The following is a 20,539-nucleotide window of genomic DNA, read 5'->3' as shown; positions in this document are numbered from 1 at the left end:
AAGCTGTCCAACTGTGAGATGAGCAAGTTCACGGTGCGCTGGGTGAAGGTGGCTGGATGGCAGAGCTCAAAGTGTTGTAGTGAAGGGGGCTATATCTGTCTGCCGATCAATCACCAGCGATGTTCCTCAGGGTTCAATTCTAGGGACAGTGCTGTTCAATATATTTGTCAATGATCTGGATGCAGGAGTTGAACGCACCATTAGCAAGTTTGCTGATGATACCAAACTGGGAGATGCTGTTGACTCTCTTGAGGGACAAGAGGCCTTGCAGAGGGATCTAGATGGAGTGGAGCATTGGGCTGTGATTAATGGGGTGAAATTAAAGAAGAAAAAGTGCTGGATTCTGCACCTAGGATGGAGTAATACTGAGCACCAGTCTAAATGGGGAGAGGAGTGGCTGGAGAGCAGCCCTGCAGAAAGGGACCTCGAGGTACTGGTCAGCAGCAGGCTTGAGAGAAGCCATCAGTGTGCCCTGGCAGCCAAGAGGGCAGACTGCACCCTAGGGTGCATCAAACACAGCAGAACCAGCCGATCAAGAGGGGGGATTCTCCTGCTGTATTTAGTGTTGGTGTGGCCTCACCGGCGTGTTGTGTGCAGTTCTGGGCCCCGCCATTTGGGAAGGATGTCAAGGTCTTTGAATGTGTCCAGAGGAGGGCAACCAAGCTGGTGACAGGGCTGGAAGGCATGTCCTCTGAGAAGCAGGTTTGTCTAGTTTGGGGAAATGGAGTCTGAGGGGTGACCTCATTGCTCTTTCCAGCTTCCTGAGGAGGGGACATGGAGAGGGAGGTCCTGAGCTCTTCTCTCTTGGATCCAGTGACAGGACATGTGGGAAAGGTTCCCATGCCAGGGGAGGTTCAGACTTGACATTAGGAAGCGTTTCTTTGCAGAGAGAGTGGTCAAGCACTGGAACAGAATTCCTTGAGAGGTGGTCAATGCCCCAAGCCTGTCAGTGTTTAAGAGGCATTTGGACAATGCGCTTTTAATAACATGCTTTAAATGGTCAGCCCTGAATTGGTCAGGCAGTTGGGCTAGATGATCATTGTAGGTCCCTTCCAGCTGAAAGAGTCTGCTCTACTCTGTTCTATCCCTCCAGCTGCTGACAGTGCAGATGATTACTTTTCTCACCATAAGGGCATTAAGCTCTGGGACAGACTTATGGAAATCCTGCAGACAAAAGAAGATAAGATGGATCACAAAAGGGATTATTCAGTGAGTCTGTGATAGCAAAGGGTGAGATCTGAGAGGTGTTGTCTTCCTTGCAGGGCCAGTGATGCCAGTAAGTGGCAAGACAGGAGGACACGAGATGTGCGAAAGTCCTGGCTCACTGAATCTCACAGCTAATAATTTTGTTTTTCCAACCCTATATCTGGGAGGCTACTAAATAAATAATACAAGTCTATTCTGGGGCACAGGGGATTGAATTGATAGTTTCTTAACCTACTGTGGAGTTAAGGAGGAACAAACTCAATGAGCTGAAAGAATATGTACTTTGCAGTTTCTTTCTCTCATGTGTAGCTGTAAAAGTAGGAGGACTGGCAGTAAAAAGGAAGAAGACAGGCAAAGTTTTCACCCACTCTGATGTGTATTGGCTCCATCAACAGATAACGGCAGGGTGGTGTAATAAGAAAGGGAATGTGTGATCAAGCTGGAATCAGTGGACCAAAATCCACAGGATGCTGTTTGCTAATCCAAGAGTTTGGATGGCCGCAGCAGTGCTACAAGGTTCTGCAGCAAAAGCCCAGAATCTTCGCCGCTGGCCTTCAGGCAGCTTAGCCTTGGGACAGCTTAGAGTGACTTGGCTGGGCCGCCTCAAGTGTGTCTCCACTGCTCTGAACCTTATGAAGGCATTAGTATTAAAGGCCTGGGTCTGTTCAGCTCGCAGAAGAGAAGACTGAGAGGGGATCTTACAAATGCTTGTAAATTCCTAAGGGGTGGGTGTCAAGAGGGTGAGGCCAGACTCTTTTCAGTGGTTCCCAGCGACAGGACAAGAGGCAATGGGCACAGACTGGGATACAGGAAATTCCACATGAACGTGAGGAAAAACTTCTTTCTTTGAGGGTGACAGACCACTGGATCAGGCGGCCCAGGGAGGTTGTGGAGTCTCCTTCTCTGGAGATACTCAAAACCTGCCTGGATGCAGTCCTGTGCAACCTGCTCTAGGTGAACGTGCTTTAGCACGGGGGGTTGGACTAGATGGTCTCCAGAGGTCCCTTCCAACCCCCACCATTCTGTGATTCTGATTCTGGGATCTGTGCAAATGCATTTTCTATCAGAATGGAGGTTTTCTTCCACCTGTGTGTTGGACAAGACCTTGCAACGTTGTACCATGAACAAATCCTCTTTAAGGCAAAGTCTTCAGTTGATGATTTATCTGAGTCCAGATGGCAGACTTCAGATGTGTGTTTTATAAAGAATGTAATCCCAGTTGTGATGGTTTCTTTGACTTAAGTTTAGGATTGCAAATGGAGTAGCTCTTATTTGACTTGAAACACCAAGGGTCTTTCAGCACTTGCTGATGTGCTAAGGTGACTTTGTTCTTCTTTGGTTTCATCTAGTCTTGTGTTATCTTTGCAAACTCCTGGGAACAAGAATCATTTTCAGATCTTGTACCTGTCAAGGCACAATGACAGTAGGAAGATGGCAGCTGCATAGTCAGGCAATAATCCTCCTAATGATAAGAACTGTTGGATTGCTGGTGCCTTCTGGCACTCCAGAGTGGACTGGTATGCCTGTGTAGCCCCCTTGTTCTTTTATCCTGAGGAATATGGGAATAATAGTAAAAAATAAACAGTTAAAGAACGATAGACTGCTACAGGCCTTGCAGCCAGGAGGTAATGGAGCAGAACTCGTTCTTTATTTACCTCTTTGCAGTAGATTTGATCTCAATCTCAGTATTTATGAAGACAGGACAGCGGGTTAACCCCATCAGTGGAGATTAACAAGACATACTTCTTGAAAGTTCTGTGGTGCTTCAAAGGAAAGTCAGTAAAGCATTATCCTCAGGCTCCACAGAAGGCAAAGGGATCATGTTCCTTTCTGCAGAAACAGCCAGTGCCGCTCTCTGTCATGGGGAAAGCTGTTTTGGTAGGGGCCTGTCAACCTAGAAGGTACATCAGAAATGTTGTTTGCTTCTTGGTCGTGTCTGGAACAGTTTGTGTACAGCAACTGGTTTTATTGCCAGGTGATAAAGACTCATTCCTGTCCAAACTGATAAAACTCCTAAGAATTCTAAATAAACCTGCTCAGGGCCCCGGGGGAATGAAGGCAAGGTGTTGGGTGCTGCAGCTGATGCTTTCCCACCTGTGCTTCCCCCTGCCCAGCGCAGGCAGAGCCGTGCCGTGGGGACTGAGCAGCCAGGCTGACCATGAGCGAGCAGAGCCACGTCAACAGCCTGTTCCTCAATGAGGACGCAGCCAAGCGGCTCAATGCCGAGAGCCGGGTGCAGCGCTTGCGGCAGGCAGTGCAGAAGCGGGCAGCGCGGGCCAAGAAAAGGATGCACAGCATCACTGCTGACACTGCTAAAAGCTTCTTCAGGAGAAATGCCTTCGTCCTTTTCACCATTGCTGCAGTCTTACTAGGTATGGAGCTGGTGGTAACACTGGGCACCATTTATAAATGTGGGGAAATGTTTGCTTTGTTCTACACAGATTTTCTTTTATTGTAACAATTTGGGTGAGGAGGTGAAGCGGATGAGCTGACAGCTCAAAGTGCTGACCACGTCAGGAATACCTTTGTGTGCAAACCCAACAGATCTTGCAGAGGGTGTGTGTGAGGGAGTCCTTGCTGATCCTTTCTGGCTGCAGCTTAGGAACCATCTACAACAGAAAGGATTTGATGATCCAGCTCTACCAATCCTCTCAAAAAATTGTCCAGGTGTGTTCAGAGGCTTCTTGTGAGTGCAGCTACAGGACAAGGGCTCTTCAGACCCATCCCACAGCTTTAGCCTAACAGGACCAGAAGGGGCAAGGGATGCCAAGGGCTGTGATGTGACGCAAAATAAATCTGCCCAGCAGACAGTGGATGGTCCCTAGCTTTTGATCCAGGCTGTATGTCCCTAACCCACTGGCTGAACTCAGCTTTAAGACCAGGGTGGAGAAACTCTCTGAACTGTGTAGTTACACTGAGGTTAGACTGGGAGATCATATCTCTGGTCACAGCATTTTTGTGTTCATGAGCTTCCTGGGAACAGACCTCAGAGGAGCAGCAGACAGAGCAACGGGGAGACCTGTGATTTAGCACGAGGCTCCTGTGCGTATAAACATGTCAGAGGGAAAGAGAGAGCACACAATAAAAAGTGGATCATAGCCTTTTAGAAAAAGAAAGAGCATTAGCTCCTTTGGAGAGAGGAGGAGCTGAAAGGAGATGAGAAAGAGAAAAGCCACGCTGTAGGACTGAGGGACAGACCACTGGATCACACTGTCCCAGTTCCATTCTCATCCCCTGCTGATTCACAGGGATCATCCTGGCCTTTTCCCTCCGGCCCTACCAGCTGACCTATCGCCAGATCAAGTATTTCTCCTTCCCCGGCGAGCTGCTGATGCGTATGCTGCAGATGCTGGTTCTTCCTCTCATTGTCTCTAGCTTGATTACAGGTGAGAAGTGCTTTCTGCTGCTTTCAGCCAAGGCAATAATCAGTGAAGACAGATGCTAGCTGTTGTTGGGGTTCCCCTTTGTGCCCCAACTGGAGGTGCTTGGATTAGCTTGCCTCATAGTGACAAGCTGAACCTACAGCTGTAGTGACCATGATTCACACTCACACCCCTGCTGGCTCAGTAGTGGGGAATAGGAGCAAAAGGCCTTGTGCTTTCTCAGAAGACTGAGGAGGACCCAACGTGGTGTTTCCAATGCCCAACACTTGAGCACTATCACATCCTATGTAACCTCAAATATCAGCAGTTTCATTGCCCAAGTCAGCTTCAGGCTTCCTCCAGCCTAGGGAAGGTTAATTTGTGCCAGTCCAAAAGAGCTGAAGTTGATCACTGGCTGGAGAGTTTGTTTCATCCAGGTCCCCATAGAAGACATGCCAACCAGCCAAGCCTTCAGACAGCAGAGGGGACTGCAAGGCATTCCACCTGCTGAAACATCCCATTAGGGACTTAAAGGCCCAATGTACTGGGAAGGGATTATTTCCTTTCTGAGAGCTTTAGGAGGAAATTGCTATATTCCCAAATGCAGCCTAAGACCCACCATGTCCTATGCTTCTTTGCAACCACAAGCCACATTCTCCCGTATCGACATCACCCTGGCGCTCCAAAGTCTGCCCCTTGTTTGCCGTGCTTCATAGAGACCCCAGCTCCCCCGCATGTGCCCTGCACACTTTGAATCTTCCTCAGGCTTCCCCCTAAGGCAATAAACTTTCTCACCTTGTCTCTCTGTGTGAATCCCCAGGTATGGCCTCACTGGATGGCAGAGCCTCAGGGAAGATGGGGATGCGGGCTGTCGTCTACTACATGGTGACCACAATCATAGCAGTCTTCATTGGCATCCTCATGGTGATCATCATCCACCCAGGAAAAGGATCTAAGGACAAGCTTCACCGAGAAGGCAGAATTGAGCAGGTGCAGACTACAGATGCCTTCATGGATTTGGTGAGGTAGGTGGACAAGATGCTCTCATGTTGAGACCATATCAGGGAGATTACGTTTTTCCATGGAATGCCCTGAAGTGTCACAGCTGTAGGCATACACTCAGGGAAAGAGGTTTATGGCTGACTCTTGCCCAGCCTACTACTCCTAGCTCAGTCTAGCTAACTGGCTGTGCCACTCTGAGATTGAATGCTTGGCCTGGAGGTCTGGAGTCCAGCCCTTCTGTCAGAGATATTAATGCAAGAGGCCAAGGTGTGCTCAGCTCAACAAGTGATGAAAACTATCAATGGCTGCACACCCTTCAGAAATTCACCCAGCAAAGGCTACTCCAAATATCCACCCTCACTGACCCAAGGAAATCGAGGAAGTGGTTCCCGAGACATTGTCTCTCCCTCCCTTGCTGCAACCTTACACAGTGAATTGCAAAGCTGTACCATCTCAAGTGGTATGATGCTGTGTTTCTGAGGTACAGGATAACAGAGAGCTCAAATGACAGCTGCAGAGGTTAGGCTGAGAGCAAGGCAGTATATTAAAAAGTGTAACATGGTGTTGTTTCAAGGTTCGTTTGGGTTTGATGATGCTTTTACAATGGACCCATATCCCACTGCTCTATGTGTGTAGTCTCTTTCCACATACCTGAAATACAACCTTCAGGAGTCTGAAAAGACGCAGGAGGGTGCCTGGCTCCAAGTCAGCATATTCCCATCTTCTGTCAGTTCAGACAGAAAGGGCCCATCTCTTCTGTAGCCTGAGCTGGCATTGGGAGAGTTGTGACCTGAGACACTGCTCCAGGACAGAGGTGTTGGCTAGGAAGCCCTTGTTTTCTTGCTAGTCAAACAGGACAGTAACTCTTTCCTTGTTTTATCTACTGCAGGAATATGTTCCCACCCAACCTGGTAGAAGCCTGCTTCAAACAGGTATGAAATCCCACTTGGCCTATCACTTCCGTTTGTGCCTTGTGTCCTAGACCATGGTCCAACCTACTTCTCTGAGGGATGGAGTAGCAATTGCTTTATACTTCACACTTCCCCAAGTCTGCCTGCTCCAGGAGGCACTGCAGTCATTAGTCTGTATTACAGCAGCCCCCATGCAAGCTTTACAAGCTGTCTGCAGATGGGGGGCTTCAACCTCCATCCCATCCCCCACAGTCAGGAAGGGTTTGTGGGATCTCAGGTAGCAGGCTTGGACTGGCAGTGAAACGGGAGCAGATTCTTCAAGCATGTGTCTCCTCTGTAGTGCTAGTGCCCTTGGAAGCAGCATAAAGGGTTACCAGAGAAGCCAGACTATCTCAGTCCTAGGGATGTGAGATGCTCCAATGGTGTCTTTTGACCTTCAGCTCTATGAACTTTGACAAAAGCACTAAGCCAGGGAGTTTGAGATCAGGCAAGGCAGGTTTCCCACACAGGCCAGCAGGAACTTGCAGTACTCGCCTTTCTTTAGGAAGGGATGCAGCAGCCTAGCATGTTGTCCTGAGCTCCTGAGCCAGGGCCTGCAAGTGCATCTGATAATCTGTGTCTTTTCAGTACAAGACGCAGTACAGCACCAGGGTCTTCACCAGAACCGTCCTCCACAGCAGCAATGTCACAGCAGAGGTGACAACCACTCAGATCCCTGTGCCTGAGAACTTTACCGGCATCCTGGAGAACGTCACTCATGCCCTGGGGACTGTCTCCGAGGTGCTGACCTTTGAAGAAGTCATTCCCATCCCGGGCTCAGCCAATGGGGTGAACGCGCTGGGGCTGGTAGTATTCTCCATGTGCTTCGGTTTGGTGATCGGCAGCATGAAGCAGAAGGGACGGGCCCTGCGGGAGTTCTTTAACTGCCTCAACGAAGCCATCATGAGGCTGGTGGCCATTATCATCTGGTGAGGAGCACGGCCGGTTGGAGCAGGAGGTCTGCAGGTGCAGTTTCCGCTGACCTGATGAGAAGTGGGGTAGCTTTAAGGATGAGATGCACAGGGAAAGCAGATGGGCACAGCTCTCCTTTGGCTCCATTAGGCTGGAGGGAAAAGTCTGGATGGGATATTGTTCACATTTCATTTCCTGTTTTTTGTTTTTACCTTAGAAATATCAGGTACACCAGGACTTGCTTTCCTTGAGGCTGCTGGAAACATTCTTGGAAGACCAGAGAGCTGGAGGGGAAGATCTCTTAGCCTTACCAACAGGGGTAGGGTGTGAGACTTTCCCACCAAAAGCTTTGTCCAACCAACAGCTATGTTCCAGGAGCCTGACTTAGCTATGAATCACAATAACCTACTGCCACTTCCCTGCTACTCAGCGTGGCACCTGTATGTGTTAGCTCTGAGAGCTGAGCTGGGTTGACAAGATCAGCTCCAAGTTACCTTGTTTCAATTTGAGGTCCCCCACATCCCGACTCCTCTAGACCTCAGCTGCCTGTTGCTTTCTGCGTAGCTGCCTGTGCTACATGGTCCAGATAAGCAAGGCAGGGCCCAGACGAGTCTTCTCTAGAAGGCAGCATTTTACCAAATCCTGTTATTTTAAGCTCTTTACCCATCTAGGGCTCAAGGTCTAAATAGCAGTTTGCAGTAGGTACCACGAGACAGGAGAGGTGCGGGGCTGGCAGAATACATGGAAATGACAGGGAAGGGATCTGTCAGCCCCACACCCTTTCCCATTTTAGATCACTCCAGCTTCCTTTCCCTGGTCTTCTAGTCACAGTCTTGTATTTCAGAGCAACATCCCGAGCACAGAGGGACAGGTCTTGCACGGAAAGACACAAAGAAGAAGAACAACCCTGAGCTCATAGCAGAGCGCTGGGGAGCCCCAGCCCCTCTGGGGTCTTTCTTCCATGGATGAGCCAGAACTTTTTTCTCTAATAAGAGATAAGAGGTGTCCGATGGCACAGAAGGGAGAGTATGAGCACGGTGGAACAATTAGACCTACACACTACTCCCAGAGACAATGTCAAGGTGCCTTCAACACCCTCTCCTTCAGCTCCCCCTTACGGTGAAAGAAGGCAGGGTGTGATGCATAGAACATTAGTTATGCTCAGGAAACTGCCGATGTGCACACAGTTGGTAGTGTCTGGCAAGACCTCCTGACTTACAGAATCCTGCTGGTATAGGAGGCAGGACTGTCACCTGCAGCTCAGCACTCCCTCCTGAAGCCACAGTCTGCAGAGCATCTCCTAGGAGCTTGTTTTTCCTGGGAGATCTGGTCACTAACTGCAGCGAAGGATGTCTTCTAAGAGGAAGGTCAGAGGAAATGAAATATTTGTGAAATCCTTTCCTGAAACTTTTCCAAACCTCCTAGGCTAAGTTGGAGTTTGGCATGTGGACCTCTGAGCCTTGTGCATGAATTGCATGTGAGCTCTTGAGCTGTAGAGGCCCAGCCCTGAGAGGTGTGGGCATGGAGCTGGGATTTTCTTTGCTCCAGTTACTTGTCCATGTTTAGTTCAGTGCCCATGATATTCTCCATGTCTGTGTTATGGCTTCCTTTCTGTGGAGCCTCACTGCTGCTCATTGTCATTGAGGGGGGGAAAAGCCATAAGGAATGGAAAGGACAGCAGTGTACCTCAAAGTGAGTTTTTATATAAGCCATGGCTGCTTTCACAGGTGGTGGTGTGACCAGTCCTTGCTACAGCAAATATGGATTCCCTATATGTTCCTGATCCCTAAATGTGAACATCTGAAGACAGCAAGGCTGATATACCAGAGCCTATAGGACACTATTGCTTTTACTCCCTGATTCCCTGATTCTCCTGTACTTCCCTGTGCCACTCAGTAAAAAAAAATACTCCCATCCCAAGCTCTGTTAGGAAAGGAAGGGACTCTGAAGTCTCCTCTACATAACCTCTCCTATCAATTCTACAAAGAGCCTTGTGGAAACGTGTAGGGAACCCAGAAGGAGGAGGAAACCTTCACCAGTGCCCGAGCTGTGTGCACAACAGAGTACTGGGGTCCTCAACAGTGCAACGAGATGGTTTTTGACCATGTCATGGACAAGTCCCAGCTCTCTCCAGGTTTTCAGAAAAGAAACCAGCAGTATCATCCAACGATTAGGCTCAGTGAGCATTTCTTGTGTGCTGGCTTATTGGTGATTTGTCCAGACAGCATGCATTAAAGCTGGTGTGAAAGTGTGGGTGCCAGTTATGAGCATTGGCCTTGTGTTTCTGCCACAGGTATGCTCCAGTTGGGATCATGTTTTTAATTGCTGGCAAAATCCTGGAGATGGATGACCTAGCAGTGATGGGAGGCCAGCTGGGGATGTACACACTCACTGTCATCGTCGGGCTCCTCATTCATGCCCTCTGCATCCTACCACTGCTCTACTTCATCGTCACTCACAGAAACCCCTGGGTATTCATTGCAGGGCTTCTGCAGGCCCTCATCACGGCCCTGGGCACCTCCTCAAGGTACGATGGCGACATATGAGTAGCATTGGGGCTGGTGTGGATACTCTGGGGCTGCTTCTCAGCACTCCACTGCCCTCAGTGCTGCACTGTGCTCTCAATTTCTAGCACTAGCAGCTTTTTGCACTGGCCCAGCGAAGCTCATTTGGGAGTGGAAAGTTTCCCACTCCCCTGCTCAGAGTCCCTAATGACACGGCCACCACTAACCATCAGTGCATGGCCCATATTCCTCCTTACCAAATGTGGCGGTGACTCTGCTTGCAGCACTGAAATGCTGATCTCAGGACAAAGATCAAACCCCACTGAACTGCAGCATTATTCTACATGCAAACCTCACACAGACACATACTTGCACACATTTGCACATTGCTCTCCCCCAGGCACACATGCTGTATCTAGCTGACATTCAACTCACCAGAGGCCTCGACAAAGGCATGAACACCTGTACGTTCAACGACTCACATTGCCACGTGACACAGCCAAGCAAGGGATCGTAGGTAGCTGTTATTTCACCGAGTGCCGTGATTCTTGCTACATTCATTTCCTGGCAAGCACATAACAGTCTTTCCCCCATGCATTCTCACACTGAAACACAACATTTTTCCTGCTCATGTTCTTTTTCAGAAATAATTCCCTGCTTTCTCTGCCAGATACATTCTCACACACGGGTCATTCTTGCCTTATGCACTGAGGGGGATGAGAAAGGGCTTCAGTTTCTTTAATAGCTGGAAAAGGAGTTTTGGTCTTGAGGCTCTGTCCTATGTACTCTGAATACTCCAGCATCACCTCCTTTTGGTGTTATACCAGCATCACCAGCCTCAGGGTCACACAGACCGTGTCCCTGACCCCTGAGGAAAGCCATGTCTGAGTGTGCAACCGCAGCGTGCACCATATCTGAGGAAGCCTTGCTTAGGCTGTTCATTCTCCTAGCAGCTTCTGGCCTCTGGCTCACATGGCAGGGTGAAAAAGCAGGTGGGTAAGGTCACAAACCAGGCAGAGGCTTAGTTCCCCTTCCAAAGTCAGCATATACCAAATTCATGTTGTTCTGTAAATTCCTTTCAGCTCAGCGACTCTGCCCATCACCTTCAGGTGCCTGGAAGAAAACAATGGTGTGGACAGGCGCATCACGAGGTTTGTTCTGCCTGTGGGAGCTACAATTAACATGGATGGCACTGCTCTGTACGAGGCTCTTGCAGCCATCTTCATTGCACAAGTCAACAACTATGAACTTGACTTCGGGCAGATCATCACCATAAGGTGACTTTTGAAAGAGTTTTGGGACTACAGGGAGGGCTTCAGTTTTGTTGGCTTATCTGAGGTGTGGTCAGGTTCCTCTTTTGCTCAGAAGGTACAATGAGACAAAAAAAGTATAGAAAAGAAGGGTGTACTACGCCTCCAGATGTAGAAGCACATATGATTTGGGCACCATGTCTTTTGAGGGTCCACTTGAGCCCTTATTGCATTTCCAGGCCTCGGCCACCCCTTGTCTAGAGCTGCAGGGCACAGTCTGTTATGGATGTGTGCCTGGCAGGGGGGAGCCTGGCTGCTGTGTTGATATCTCATATGTCACCATCCCGCTCGGTGACAGGGCAGAAAGGCTGCCAAGGCGATGAGTTTGAGCTGCTTCCTGGCATTCTTGCAAATGTGACTACCTCTTTTCTTCCCTTTGCTGATAGCTGTGCTTTCCTGTTCCCTCCAGCATCACTGCCACGGCAGCCAGCATTGGAGCCGCAGGTATTCCCCAGGCAGGACTGGTGACAATGGTCATAGTGTTAACATCAGTGGGGCTGCCTACTGAAGACATTACACTGATCATCGCTGTGGACTGGTTTCTGTAAGTTCTCTGCTCAGCAGCATGCACCGCTGTGTGCTCCCTGCCAGTGCTTACAGAGCTCATCTGTACTCCTGATGTCTCTGCTAAAGCTGTCTCAGTAACCTCTGTCCTTAAGCTTAAAACACACCTCTATCCATATCAAAGAATCACACAGAATCACAGAATGTCAGGGGTTGGAAGAGACCTTGAAAGATCACCCAGTCCAACCCCCTGCCAGAGCAGGACCACCTAGAGCAGGTCACACAGGAACGCGTCCAGGCGGGTTTTGAATGTCTCCAGAGAAGGAGACTCTACAGCCTCTCTGGGCAGCCTGTTCCAGGGTTCTGCCACCCTCACAGTGAAAAAGTTTTTCTTTATGTTAACATGGAACCTCCTGTGCTCCAGCTTGCACCTGTTGCCCCTTGTCCTGTCATTGGCCATCACCGAGAAGAGCCCGGCTCCATCCTCCTGACACTCACCCTTTACATATTTATAAACGTTCCTGAGGTCACCCCTCAGCCTCCTCTTCTCCAAGCTAAAGAGACCCAGCTCCCTCAGCCTTTCATCACAAGGGAGATGTTCCACCCCCTTCATCACCTTTGTGGCTCTGCGCTGGACTCTTTCCAGCAGTTCCCTGTCCTTCTTGAATGGAGGGGCCCAGACCTGGACACACTATTCCAGATGGGGTCTCATCAGGGCAGAGGAGAGGGGGAGGAGAACCTCTCTCAACCTACTGACCACAGCCCTTCTAATACACCCCAGGATGCCACTGGCCTTCTTGGCCCGAGGGCACATTGCTGGCTCATGGTCATCCTGCTGCCCACCAGGACCCCCAGGTCCCTTTCCCCTACGCTGCTCTCCATCAGCTCAGTCCCCAGCCTAGGCTGGTACATGGGGTTGTTCTTTCCCAGAGGCAAGACTCGACACTTGCCCTTGTTGTAGTTCATTAAATGTCTCCCCACCCAGCTCTCCAGCCTGTCCAGGTCTCTCTGAATGGCAGCTCAGCCTGCTGGTGTGTCAGCCACTCCTCCCAGTTTTGTGTCATCAGCAAACTTGCTGACAGTGCACTCTGTTCCCTCATCCAGGTCATTGATGAATATATTGAACAGTACTGGTCCCAGTACTGACCCCTGAGGGACTCCACTAGATACAGGCCTCCAACTAGACTCTGTCCCACTGACCACAACTCTCTGACTTCTTTCCTTCAACCAATTCACAATCCACCTCACTACCCGGTCATCCAGATCACACTTCCTCAGTTTAGCTGCGAGGATGCTGGGGGAGACGGTGTCAAACGCTTTACTGAAATCAAGATAAACCACATCCACTGCACTACCATCCTCTAGCCACCTGGTTATGGCTTCATAAAAGGCTATCAGGTTGGTCAAACATGACTTCCCCTTGGTGAAGCCATGTTGACTGCTCCTAATGACCCTCTTATCCTTGATATGCCTAGAGACAGTGCCCAGGATAAGTTGTTCCATCACTTTTCCAGGTATGGAGGTGAGGCTGACTGGTCTGTAGTTACCCTGGTCCTCCTTCTTGCCCTTTTTGAAGACTGGAGTGAAACTTGCTTTCCTCCAGCCCTCACACACATCTCCTGTTCCCCACGACTTACCAAAGATGATGGAGTGGTCTAGCAATATGCATGAGACCTTAGCACAGCAGGCCTCTCTGCCCATGCTGGAGTCTCCACAGTGTACTTAAGTGACCCAAGGCATCAGAGGTCACTTGCAGATCAGCCTGGTCACCAAGCAGAGCGTCCTTAGTTTGCTTTATCTTAAAAGGCACCCAGAAGCTGTCTCCAGACTGATAGGGACAGGTTGTGCCAATAACAAGCAAATTCACACTGCTGAGTGATGGTTCTGTGCCACCAGACATGGGAAGTGGGATGACACTGGGCTGTACAAAGTTGAGGAGTGTTTAGATGGGTGCAGGTAGTCAGCTGCATTGCTCCAGTTCAGCTTGCTTTCCCTTTCAAACCTTGGGACAAGTGATTTCTCAGGAGTGCTCTTAGGAACTAGATTGAAGAATGAATTTGTGCACAGTGCTCACTCTTTCAGTCTTCTCAAACACATCAAAATCCTGACTCAGGGATACACAGTCAGTGTTTCCTCTGCTTTTCTGTATCTTGTATTGCTGGTTTGTAGCCAAAGCAGCCAAAGTCTGCTCCCAGCCATGGCTGAGCAATCGGAAACAGAGTCTTGCCCAACACCTCCACTTCTCCTGTGAACTGCGCATAAGAACAGACTCGGCTGGGCACAGTCCTGCCTCCTGAGATGCCACATTACCCCTTGTACTTTGGTACTTACCCAGAAAGGCTTGTTTCGATGAGGTACCAAAAGTCTTACCTGTTGTCACTGCTGAAGGATATGGTAGATTGGTGATAGCTTCAGCTCTTACATACATTTGTGGTTGTGGAGAATATCTCCATCACAAAGCGTGGGTTAGATCTGTTGTTTTGCACAAAGAATCTCGTGCCTTGTCTTAGTGGTTACTGTCCATGTTGAGCAAATCTGGCTCCACAGCAGCACTACGTCATAGGTTTACACCAGAATTTCTGCACTTTCTGTAAAACAAAATGCATCTCAAGTGTAACAGATGTGGTGAGGCTCATCTGAGTCTGCAGAAAGGCCTTAGCAGCCCCTTCTGGACATGAAGGGAAACTTCCGTGGACAGAAAGGAAATTGTCCATGTGCAACCACAACAACGTTTCTCTCGTTTTGTGGCAAGTCCAAAACTGCTGGGAATGCAACAGAGCAGGACTGAATGCAAAGCCTGTGCTCAGGGCTGTCAGTCAAGGAAGGCTCTCTGGGAGTAATTTTTCCTGTCAATGTAAAATGTCTATTATTAGAGTGACTTGAAAAGTAGAAAAAGTTTCATTAAAGATGTTTCTTGAAATAGTCTTCATCCTCTTAGCTGTTACTAAGAAGCTCTATTTCATTTTCCTTTCTGATTTTTTCAGGGACCGCCTTAGAACAACCACCAATGTCCTGGGGGACTCTCTGGGAGCTGGCATAGTGGAGCATCTCTCCCGGCATGAGCTGGATGCACAGGACTGCGAACTCGGTAATTGTGTGATAGAGGAGAAAAAGCAGCTCTCTCACCTGCTTTGCCCACAGAACGACACCCGCAGGCACCCCAGGAATGAGACAGCACTGTGGAATCGGGCAGCAGAGCACAGATTAACACTGTAAAACGCCAAGACTTGAAACAGAACTCCATAGCGGAGGACAGAGAAAGATCCGCTCTCCAAGATGCACTCTTGTCTCCCCCTCTGCCACATGCAGTCTTCCCTGATCCCATTTCTTCCCCGTTTCTTTCTGACTGGCACTAAAGAGAAGAAAATTAAACTGCAAAGAAAGTTTTATTCCACAAAAGCCTGATTTAGTCATTCTTATGGGGTCCAAGAGCTAGACCCGAGTAAAGAAGACTCAGTGAATGAGCTGGACTAGGAGCTCCTTCATTTCTGAGCTAAAGTATGAGCACAGCCAAGTGGAAAGGTCAGCAGGGGACACCACCCCTTGTGGAGTGGCACCAAAATGTTGCCATGATGACTCTGCCCTGCAGGACACAGCTGCAAAGCCTTCACTTGGTCACTGGCTTCCCCCAAGCACGTAAAACTTTTAGTGCTGGCCATTTGGAGATGTCCGGAGAGCCCCAGCACTCCTGTTCAGCTCTTCACTGGCAAGCAAGAGTGTTTATGACAAACGCAGTGTCCTCCCTGCTCACAGTCCCTGTGTTTGCACAGATATGTGGATGATGCTTCCTAAGAGCTTCTCACTTCTCTGGCACCCTCCTGGCTGCAGACGCTAGAGTCACCCAGCTCCTGAAGGAATGTGGGACCATACAGCAGGGACAGGGCTTACTGTGCTGTCTGGTAGCACCAATAGGGGTCCACAGGCTTTTCAGTAGTGGAAACTGCTGAAGGGCTGTGAAAGCAGCAAACAATTAAATTAGGTATTTTATCCATTATTCAGCCTCTGAAACAGCTCTCCCCTCTACCAAGCTGTGCCAAACACCAGCTCACTTCATTTCTCTATAGCAAGCTGTTCTCCTCTTGGTGAAATCAGAAAGGGAAATGCAAAGCTTAAGAACAGTTTGCCCACCTGAGCAGCTGGGTGGTACCTCCATGCCAGGAATGACTCCCTGCCACCCCAGATTTGCTCAGAAAACAGTTTCACTCCTAATCATAAGACTCCTGAGAAACTGTTCCTTTGCTCATCTTTGGCTGTTTCCAGAGTGACTTCCCTTCAATCACATTGCTCCAGAATGTCCTTCCAAATATCTCTGTCTTTCTATAGCTCCTTATCTTTTATGGGCAGCAACAAATCACTTCTCAGCACTTGTACAAGTTTGCCAGACCCCAAACTTCTAAATTCAGGATAAATTTCTCAGTTGCTACCAAATGGAGCTCAGCTTCTATTTAACACACTTGGGCATAAGCCCATATGACATCCAAAACATCTCAGAGGCTCAAGCAAGAGGTAGGGACCTGCTTCATTCATGGTCTACTTCCCTTCCCTGGCATGGCCAGGAACAGAGCCTGTCTCTCTCACTCCAGTGAACGGGACCAGCAGGGCTTGCTCCATAATATCCAGGTCCAGGAACATTCAGAACATGAATGTCTAGACACAACCAGGAAGATGTAAAGGATCTACAGTTTTTGGGTACTACAGCGGAGCTGTCCTGCTTTAGAAATGGCCAAGTTCAGAAACAGCAGCAGGCAGCCTCCTGTTGCACAGACAAACTATCTAAACCGGGCAGCTTTTACTCGAGGTCTGCTCATTATTCCAAACCCAGTATATCACTTAAACCCCTCTACCCTGGCTTTCCACACTCATCCTTCTCATCCAGAAGCCCTGGCTGTACACTCCGAGGTGCACCTAAGTGGACCTCAGAAAGGAAGACCTCAGGGGCATCAGCTGGAGTTAACTTTGTCAACCGCAGCCACACAACCGCCCGTGCTTAGCTCCCCAGCACTAACAAAGCTTCCTAAAACATGTTTCTTCAGATGTCCAAAGCCAGATCCTGAGACTCCTTTTGGTCCTTCAGGAACTGTAGGATTATGTACTGGTGCTGCCATATTCCACAACCTGCAGGGAGAGTATTCTGGTTTTATGGGCTGGACAATTGCTGGGAATCTGAGATAAACAAACAAATGCATCTCTTTCACATAAAAGTGGACGAGAGAGAAGGGTAACTAAAAGTGCACTGTAGCTCCATGTAGTAGTAGTTGGCTCCAGAGCCTAAGGCAGTAGGCTGTTTCCTGACTGTGGGAGGCAGGTTGCTTATTCTGACAAGAGATCTGCTCTAGCAGGGGGCAAGTGAGCAGCATAAAAAGCTATTATCCTCCCCTGCAGAATTTTTTTATCTTGTATGAATACCATTATAATGTCTGCTCTTCTCCTTTCTAGACTAAACAGACCCCGTATACCCTCACAGGTAATAATCATTCACATTCCTCTCCTCTGGACTTTCTCCTCATTGTTCCACATCTTTCTTAAAGTGGGGTAGCTAAAATCCAACTCAACAATCCACTAAAGATCTATCAGTGTTGAGCACTGAGGAAATATTTCATGTACATTAAAATGTAGATCTTAGACTCCAGTTACCAGAGTTTAACAGCATGCTATGCATCAGCGGACCAGGATAGCCATCCATGATGCATACATATAGCAAAGTCTGTTCATCTTATCTTAAATCTCAGTGAGGTTAGACTCTTACTTTGATGAGATGGCTATATCTAAAGACTGGATCTTAACCAAAGAGCTTTCTGATACATTGCATTAGCTTGTATGTATAGTGGGCTAAGACAGCACTAGCTTATCATCAACACAACTCAGCTGACTCGAGTCTAAACCTTCGTAAGAACAGACCTGCTTATAAAATCCAAAGTGCTTTACCTTTTCACAACAGCATGATAGCATTGACTCCACTCGAGTGATAATATATGATAATTCCTACCTCATTTTAAGCAGAACTGCTGCCTAGCTTATAATTTCCCAGATGGTGTCTGTGCAGTTGTTTATTGTTACCTAAGTAGAGTAATTTATATTTGTCCATACTGAACCGCATCTTGTTTTTCTTTTATTTTTTTTCAGACTATTTGTCCAACTTTTCAAGAAAGCATTGAATTCTGATCCTGAACAGACTTCCTGCATGTCAAGGGCAAACTGATGGATGAACTGGAAGAAAAGACTGTTGGATTGGACTCTAGCTCAAACGGGAATTAATTCTGGGAAGTCCTATGGTTTGGGTTATACAGACAGTCAAACTAGATGATCATAAGGGCCCCTTCTGGCTTTACAATATATGCACGTGCTTTCTGGTTTAGAGATATTGCAAAGAGTTCTTCCAGCCTGATCACTTTTAAAAGCTATCTGGAAGGATCCTAATGATACTGTAATAAAACCCAGCAGGAGCCTAACCTGTTTTCAGTTGCTGTAAACATGCAAACATATCACAAAAGAGGCTCTCCATATCACATTGCATCAACGTGATCTCAGATGTTCCCACAGGGCAGTACACACCGAGGCTTCTCATTTGTGATTTCCTGCTTTCCACAGGAGATTAATGGAGCACAAACAAGCAGAGGCCTCATTTTCAAATACTGCAAACCAGTATCCCATGAATTTCAGAATTCAGCTGATAGTTTTTAGCTCTAGTGTTTACCCATGTTGCTACCCAGTTTATGATTGGGATTATCTGTTTACAGCACACAAACAGTAAAGTATTGTCAGGAATTTGCACATATATATATACACACACACCTCTCTATATATATATGAAAGGGGCACAGTGCACAAACATACATATACACAGAGTTAATTTTTTGTTGCTAATCCGAGAAGGAAAGGCAATGTTAAACTCTCACTCTGTAAAGCTGTACACTTCATTTTGATGCTCACCTAGACTTACTCAACTAATCCCATCCTTAAAACAGAGGCTATCTTACTTCATCCACTAGTGAGTCTTCCAAAGCAAGGTTTACCAGGAAGGAGCTCAATGCATGCTGCTTTTGAGTTGTACCTGCTGGTGACATAATAAGAACTTCTCAATGCATAGAGAAATTTCTCCACTTTGTCTTTGACCTCCCTGTGCATCCCCCAAGGTCCCACATCCCCAGTGCATCCGACTTGGCAAGGAGGCAGCCTTTAAGAGCTCAGCCAAGGATACAAAAGTGTTTGTACTTGCTCCAACCCCAATGCTGACCTTGTACCAACTCAGCCTTCAAAACTGGATAACTGAAAGTATTAAATCATTTTATCAACTATCTTTGTAAATTATCAAATATTCGAGAGTTTACGCGGTCTTTTCTTTACTGCAGTCCTGATGCTTCTACTCGCAGAAATTTTCCAAGTTTCTCCTACTTGCAAACAGATTTATTCCTAATGATTGGATGGGCAATATTTGGGATGAAACAAAGAGCGATCTCAATGCATACATACACGAGGAGCTCTTGGATTAGGACACATCTCTTAAAAGTTAACTTAAAAGAGAAAATTCATGAAGAATATGGATTTTCAGATGATAGGCCATGTGTCACATTACGTATGCGATCCGTGCACATTGTTTGAGGAGTCAGATCTACCCATGAAAACTACCCTGATGTTGCACGTCCTTTTGCTCTGCCCAAGAAAGAAAGAGATAACTGGAAATCAGAGCTGTATAGTGTGTTCACAGCATTCTGGCAGTTTGACTGTGTTAATTCCCAAGGGCTTTTTCTTCATGCTGTGAGTTTCAGTGTTAATAAAGATAGTTTGCATATTTGAAAAATAAAGGGAATTTTTCCACAATGCTTTTACATGACTTTTTTTTCTATTATTTTTTCCTCAGGACCATGACCTTACAAAGTTAAGGACATTACTTTTAGCAGTATATATTATACTTCCTTATCTCCACGTGCCTATGCCATGGGTCAAATACTAAACTCAGATTTTTACAAGGCCTTTCTCTAAAGCTTTTTCTTTGATGCCATCTTTTGCATACGCCCACAAACGGGCAAAGCTGCACAAGGCACACTTCATTTGCAGGATACATCACACAAGAACATGCTTCCATCTAGGAAATCCACCCCAAACCAAGGTTATGTGGAAGAGGTCTCTGAAGCTTAAACAATAATGAGCTTGCATTACTTGCTGAAATGCTGCAATAATGGCAAGGTGTTTGAGCAAAGTCAAAGCTGTTCGTTCTCCTCTTGATATCCTTTTTTTCTTGTCTTCTGTTCCATGAGCGACAGGAACTGAAGTGAGTCAAGGGCATCACCAGCCAGGGCCCAGTCCCACATTACCCAAGAAAGGCAAGCAGCACCGATTCAGAGATGATGGCCAGGGCCATCCAAGAGTCCAGACCATAAGGCAATAGCATGGTGACGGAGCAGGTCTGAGGGAGGGTTCCCAGGTGAGGCTGCCCTGGGCCATTAAGGCCTGTCAGTGACTCGGGGTGCATATGCAATCACGTCCACACCACCTGCCCTCACAGCCATGCAGGCCCTCCTGTGTGGTGCAGGTATTTTTGTCAAGGGATCTCTGGAGAACACAGTCAAATGCCTCTGCTCAAAGCAGGGTCAACTAGAGCGGGTTGCTCGGGACTTTGTCCAGTTGGATTTTTAACATCTCCAAGGATGTAGGTTCCACAGCTTCCCTGGGCAATCTGTTCAAGTGTTCAGTCACCCTCACAGTAAAAAAGCTTTTCTTTGTTTAATAGAATTTCTAGTATTTCAATTTGTGCCCATTGCCTCTTGTCCTTTCACTGGATACCACTTCAT

At 47.8% G+C, this 20,539-nt stretch overlaps 1 protein-coding gene across 1 annotated transcript; it reads left to right on the top strand.

The window, feature by feature from the left end:
• The first annotated feature begins 3,364 nt into the window (after nt 1-3,364).
• SLC1A6 (solute carrier family 1 member 6) lies at nt 3,365-17,905 on the top strand. Its single transcript, XM_086477723.1, has 10 exons — nt 3,365-3,578; nt 4,455-4,592; nt 5,389-5,593; nt 6,460-6,502; nt 7,109-7,449; nt 9,726-9,959; nt 11,019-11,213; nt 11,656-11,790; nt 14,735-14,838; nt 17,874-17,905. Exons 1-10 carry the CDS (start codon nt 3,365-3,367, stop codon nt 17,903-17,905), a joined length of 1,641 nt encoding a protein of 546 aa, XP_086333849.1.
• Nucleotides 17,906-20,539: the final 2,634 nt, after the last annotated feature.

Source organism: Leptosomus discolor, chromosome 24 (genome assembly GCF_034619465.1).
Source record: "Leptosomus discolor isolate bLepDis1 chromosome 24, bLepDis1.hap2, whole genome shotgun sequence".
NCBI classification, from domain to species: domain Eukaryota; kingdom Metazoa; phylum Chordata; class Aves; order Leptosomiformes; family Leptosomidae; genus Leptosomus; species Leptosomus discolor.
The sequence above is the reverse complement of the archived record's forward strand: the minus strand, read 5'-3'. Positions and strand labels throughout refer to the sequence as shown.